The sequence below is a fragment of the Manduca sexta genome, chromosome 14 (genome assembly GCF_014839805.1).
Source record: "Manduca sexta isolate Smith_Timp_Sample1 chromosome 14, JHU_Msex_v1.0, whole genome shotgun sequence".
Lineage (NCBI taxonomy): Eukaryota > Metazoa > Arthropoda > Insecta > Lepidoptera > Sphingidae > Manduca > Manduca sexta.
The window spans coordinates 13,754,832-13,761,649 of NC_051128.1; the positions used below are offsets into that span (position 1 = coordinate 13,754,832).

At 33.2% G+C, this 6,818-nt stretch overlaps 1 protein-coding gene across 1 annotated transcript; it reads left to right on the forward strand.

Moving 5' to 3' along the window:
* The first annotated feature begins 613 nt into the window (after nucleotides 1–613).
* Nucleotides 614–5,050, forward strand: LOC115439877 (dynein regulatory complex protein 10). The gene is made up of 10 exons (XM_030163920.2): nucleotides 614–900; nucleotides 1,394–1,638; nucleotides 1,913–2,020; nucleotides 2,099–2,125; nucleotides 2,370–2,532; nucleotides 2,603–2,738; nucleotides 3,071–3,220; nucleotides 3,843–3,972; nucleotides 4,160–4,330; nucleotides 4,844–5,050. The coding sequence occupies exons 1-10, from the start codon at nucleotides 771–773 to the stop codon at nucleotides 4,922–4,924; spliced, it is 1,341 nt and encodes a 446-aa protein (XP_030019780.1). The 5' UTR covers nucleotides 614–770; the 3' UTR covers nucleotides 4,925–5,050.
* Nucleotides 5,051–6,818: the final 1,768 nt, after the last annotated feature.

The window sequence follows — 6,818 nt, forward strand, 5'->3', positions numbered from 1 at the left end:
ATCTTCTTATCGTCTTAAAACTTTTCGCAAGGTTAAATCGAATTGTAAAATAAGAATACCAAACACACACCTTTTATTTCCACACTCTAAATAACACTAATGAACTCCTATTATGGTGGTACAACTAGAAACAATAGATATGTACGAGTGAGTCTAATAGAACTAGCGTAAATGCTAGAGATAAAAGTTATTGAACAAACTAATTGTAACTCGGCAACAGGTTGTAATCACGCGATCTTACTGTTAGATACGGTTGATGCTATTATTAGATCATAGAAATGGACAAGGGGACACCCACGTTATTATAAATTGTGTGGGTTGTGTTTAGATCATATATTCCATAAAATGTACAATAACAATCTCGAACTTGCGGTTCATAAAATACTACCGTCACAATACGTTTTAAAGCTTTTTATACATTATGAACAACATGAGGAGCAGACGAGCCTGCTTAGGTATTGAAGCAAGTGGTTATGTTTGTCTAAAATAAGAACACAAAATTAAACAAAACAAAAGAAAACCCCGTTATATTATTTTCTTCTAAAATATAGCTCTACAAAGTATTTGCTAAAATATAGTACTGGTTAAAAACTAATTTAGTTATTTCCGTGGCAACCGATGTCAATCAAACTCCGAATCGATCAAACTCGTCACAACATAATCAAAGAAAATATAATCACTACGTTTTAAATATAATCTGCGGATACAATACGAAAGCAACAATAATTTCAGACATTACTAAACCAGTATCACTTTCTTTACTATAACTAATGGACGCGCAATCAGCTGGGACAGTCCAGTCATCGCCGTCTCTTTACTCCGAGAGCTCCAAGACTGGCAGCAGTAGGTCTGGCGCTACTGAAGATAAGGAGAAGGAAATAGATCTTACAAAAGATAATGGTTTGTTCGTTAAGAGTTTGTACTACATTCATGCAACATCGAAAAGTCCTATTTGTATTAATTTAAAAGCCGCTGATGATAATAACTATAATGATCAGTTAGTCACAAAGTATTTAGAACTTACTATTATATAGTAGATACTACAGTACAGAATCTGTTATAAATAGTTATCAGTAGAATAGCTAGAATTCGGTACTGAGAACGTTTGAAGAACTACTTTGGTAACACAAGTATCACTTCTCAATTATTCTTAGCTTTGTGTATTGATACTTAGTTTTGTAACTTGTTTAAATTGAAAATAAAAGTATTTCACGAATTTTTTTGTGGTTTTTATATTATTATTTTCTCCCGACGTTTCGAAGACTTTGCAGCCTTCATGGTCACGGGGGGGACTGAGGTGTTGTTCATCCGTAAAAATCTGTGAAATACTTTTATTTTCAATATCTAACATTCACGTAAACATAAGAAATCATTGTTTAAATTGTTTCAACAGCTGCATCACCGGTGGACTTAGAATGTCACATTCAAGCTGAAAGAATCACGAAGATTCTCGATGAAGCGTTATATAAAGTGAAGCTATCTCTCTGCCTACCCTTACTAGTGCAGGAATATAAGACGTTAAATTCAGTCTTGACGATACAGCATATGGATGACCTAATCTTCATCTTCGAACAGTATGACAACCCGCTGTTTTCTGCCAGTCTACTGAATATGGCTGCCATGGAAGATATTAAGGCAGTGAGTTGACGTAAGATTATTTTGGGGATAAAAAAACTGTATTTGCCTTAAGACTTATTTAGATGGATCAGTTATTGCTATCAATAATCGTAGGCAATTATCTGTTAAAAAGATACACCATCTGTAATAAGCATGTAATGTGTACGTACCTAATCTACTCGTAGCAATAATTGCGTGGTACTATTGCTAGCAATAATTATTGCGTCTAAATGAACATTTAGATAATATGATTCGTTGATACTCTTAAACATATAAATACGTATATTATTTTTAGGGTGATGTATCGATGAAGAATCGTTTGAATCCTGAGTTGGGACATCTGCTTTACATCATGAACAGTTATCCAGATTTGGCACCGAAAGTGGAAACGATGATTGAGGAGGTAGCGGAGAGATTTTTGATATTTTTAGGTACATTACTTACTTAATAGGTTTTTCTAATTCTAGGCATTTATTTTCAGATGAAGGCAGGATATAACCTAGAGGATGTAAGTGGTTACCGTTTATAGGTATTTTGTACATGCTAAGATTAGTAAATGAAACATAGAATAGATATAAGAGTAGATTTTGTCTATGAATAAGCATTAATATTGAAAATCGGAAACCTACTGTTTTTCAGAATAAAAATATGATTTAAATAAAAAGGTAAATATGGAAATAAATAAAACCACTGCTCAATATTTTAATTAGTAGTAGATATTATAGTTTAAGTATCTAGTTTATAATTCATAGGAAGGATCATCCCAACCTAGATTGGATTTTCTTCTGGCTCTAGAACAATTTAAAGGTCTGATGATACGGCAAATGGAGATGACGGCTGCCGAAGAACTCACTGCTAAAATTAACACGAGGAAACTAGAAAATTCTAACAAGAATCTGAGTGACAAAATTCAGGGTAATGTTTTACATGCTCCAATTTATGCAGTATTAATGAAATGCTACACATTCTAATTGTATTTTTTTAGAATACAGTGAAAAGTTGAAAGATGAGAATGAGCGATTCGAGCAGTCGATGGCTCTCAAAGCAGAGATCATCACCAAGTTGGAGCATGAACTTGCGATGCTTAACTACGACGCCACGGTGAAGCTCAAGAAGAAAATGTGAATATTGCACCTTTATTTTTTTCAACATCATAGTATGTGAGAGATGGTCTTGGCTATATTAGAAACTTAAGGCGTGGATGTACATAGTTTTGTTTCGGAGGGTGGCTATGACACCAGCTTTTAGTCTGGATGGAGAAGGGGGGGGGGGGGTCAATTTAATTTCTATTATTTTGCTTAGTGTCAATAGTTTAATACTAGGAGATACATAAAATAGTGCGTAGAATTATTAAATTTGAAGGAGAAGGGGCTCTGTTTTTTGTCTTTGTCCCAGTACGTTCATGCATTACGCTGCAATAATATTAAACATATTTGTATTAATTACGTTCCAGATTAGATTCAGAACGCCAGATGGTGCTGGCTACGAGAGCGCATACCGTCAAAAACGAAATGCTTAAGGAAGAAGAAGTGGAATGCCAGGATGCGTACGAAAACTTGTTAAGGGTACATTTGATCGACGAGAAAAACCAAAGAGCTCGACGGTTGGTGTCTTTGACAAATAAAATTAAAAATACTTTCAACAATAATAAACCGACTCTAAAAACCCCTACAATTCAAAAATAATTAAACTTTACACACGCAAGCGATATAATCTTTTTTCAAATTCGTCTTTTCATGTTTGTATATTATGCATATTGCATATTTTTTTGAAGTCAGTGCCTAATTTAAATAGAACATCGTTTTAATGTAAGTATTTGTTTGTTACCTATCTTAGCTAACAATTTAAGTAAGGCAAGGAATCCAAAAAAAATGTACTATGTGAAAACGAACTCAAAAATATCATTTAAATCCGACCATGAGATAAGAATTATCGCTGAACAGACATGATTTTTTTATGACAAATACAAACCTTCCTTCTTTGGAGTCGGTTAAATTAATATAAATGCCTTGAGGAAATGATTTATACCTAATCTTCATTTAAATTACTGTCCACGGTTTTACTAGATATTGATTTAACGTAATACTTACTTACCTATTGTATTCTGTGTAATTATTATAAAGGTCATGTACGCACTCATATCAAGTAATGCTTGTATTGATATGTGAGTAACATTGGCTTTAATTATTATTACTAAATTGCCTAAAACATAATTCAATGTGAAGGTTCAAAGTGGAAACCCAGTTGTTATCGTGGCTTCAGAAGTATGATTTGGAAATGGGTGAAAAGCAAGTGGAACTAGACGACTACACGGAGAAGTATGAAGATGAGGTCACGAAATGTGAAGAATTAGAGGTACGAGAAACAGATTTTATTGTTTTGAATATAAAAGGTTTTTCAATATATACTTATATATATAAATAAATTAGCAACTAGGTGTCTCTAAATAAAATGTCAAAAACTTATGGTTAAGAATTTAATATACCCATAAGTATTTTTTAATATTACTAGGTTTACATTGTCTCGTATCTAATCTGAACAGCAAAAGCTAGCAGAACAAGACAAAGAGTATATCCCACTAATGGCGGAGAGAGAAGAGGAATACCACCGCGAGATGACAGAGAAGATGAACAAGTTCCTGATAGAGCACGCCGCGAGGGTCATACAGAACGCCTGGCGGGAGGTGCTCGCCAACCGCGCCGAGAAGAAACGGGTAAGCTCCACAATATGTTTAAATTTATATTTAGATACAGGTGGCGGCACGAGTCGTGAGCACAATCGTGATTGGTCGTTTTGATGTTTGCGCGATTGGTTTCATAGGCGGTGCTCGTTGTCGACTGGCTTATATGTGGCATGCTCCTATTTATACACTTTCCTCTAATATGTACATATACACTCACTCGTTTCACTGTTTATTTGTGCTCAAGTCTTGTGCCATTTACCGTACTTGAGGTTTTTAATAAATTTGGAATTATGTAGGTAAGTAAATTTATAAGAAGCATGTGCTGACAACAGTATTCATTGCTGAAAACTCTAATTTTACACATTCATCATAAACTTGTACTTACGAATCCTTTCTTTTACAAGCATCAAAAAGGGAGAGTTAAAAAGGGTAAGAAGAAAGCGTAATGAGACGAATAATAAATAAAATATTCTTATACCTATACTTAACATTATTTTTCCTCCCTTTTCCTTTTATCCTTTCTTAACGATATTGTTTTAACAGTTAAAGAAACTGCAAAAGAAAATGCAAGCAGCCGCGGCGGCCGCCGCTGCGGCGGAGAAGAAACCACCCGCGAAGAAATAATACTTATAATAAATCTCCATTTTTGGGTTCATGGTAATTTTTATGTGATTTATTTATATTTTAAATAAACTTTTTTTATACGTAAAGCACACTTTTGTGACTGACACCAGCGACATATATTATTTAAATGTATTTTACTAGGGTAGGTTTAACTTGTTAAAAAAGTAAGTATTCATTTCAAAAATAATCAGAATTATTATTTAAAAAAGAGATCATGGAAATAGAATGAAGGTTCCAAAAAAATTAAATAAAAATTCATAACTTTTTATTTTCTTTCTTAATCTTAGCTAGGTACTTACATTACTATGAAACTGTTGGATAAGACCCCCCTTTTCTAATGGGAAGGTTTAAACCATTTTTGCACTACATGGTCTAATGTGTGTTATTCCTTACTCGGTCTTTTTTTTAACATGGGCACGACAAAGTGACTTCACTGCACCTGATGGTAAGTATAGTGGGGTCTAACAGGATGTCGACTGACGAGAAATGCGCTTCGGCAGTCGACACAATTATGCCGGCCTGTTGGAACTGAATTTTCACAGACTGATCCCGGAATGCAACACACTTACGTGGGCCACTATGGCTTGTGTACGGTGGTCGCTCTCCGGGCGAATATGAAATATCTTATCACCAGTTTTTTTAGACCAATAGCTACAGCTTCAATAATAATTTTAATGAGAATTATACCTTAAATACAATAAATGTTCTAAATTATCTTTGTTATCATTCACTAGAGCATCGTTGTTTTTATTAAAGCGTACAATTACAATTTCATAATACAAAATACATTCGCGTGATTACATTGTTTTAAAGAAAAAACAGGTATTTTCAGCATTGATATGCCTTATATTTAAACATGATATTGTAAAACAGTAATAATATAATTTTAATGAATAATCTATTTATTTAATTTTACAATAAATTAATATAGAGACTTAGCAGCACATCTTTTTGGAATTTAAAGCATTTAAATATATTTTGTAGAAATAGTTTACGACTACAATTATGCAAAGAAGTGTTTAAAACAATTTCTGGCTTACTGCATATCATAGACAAAATATCAAAAATTATCACTAGAAATGCCTACTTAGCATAACAATAAAAACCAAATGATAAAAAAAAATTGGCACTATCTCTTTCGATATAAATTTTCAAAATTTTGGAATATACATTTTCAAACGTAACTGATTTCGTGTTGGACAAATTTGTGTCTGGTATAGAAACTTACCTATTTAAGCATAAGTACACCATACAAAATAAGTATAATAAAGTGAACGTGTCAAAGCACGTTTATATATAACGAACTTAACGTGCCTGATTGATCAAGATATTATGGATATATTTTTTTCATTCCGAGTTATTAAGGAGACTCAATCCATTAGAACGCTGGACATAGAGTCTGACCAACAAATCGTGGCACAGAAAGTATGGCGGCAAATTCAAAATAAATATATCTTATAACCGCGGGTAAACATCAAGTGACTAATGTTTTTATTTAAGACTAGATGACCCGGTGAACTTCGTATCACCTACATACATTTATTATTGTTATTTATTGTGAAACACAATTTTGCCATACCAATACGTATGTTATCATTATCTGTCTCGCGCTAGTCGAGAGTACGGTTTGCACGTGAAGTAGCTCGTCGTACATTTGATTAACTTCGACTATCTAAGTCATCTTCTCCGTGGCATTTTGCGACAATAACGATAAATAAAGTTCTCACGCACTGACAAATTGATGATAGATTTTAATAATAGTCTTGAAATTTATTTATTTATTTTCTATTTTTAAGAACCCACTGACACTTTTACACTTTATTTATTTCTGAAATGTTTTGTATTTGAACAAAATAAACCAAAGAAATCGGACCTCATAATACAACTATGAAAC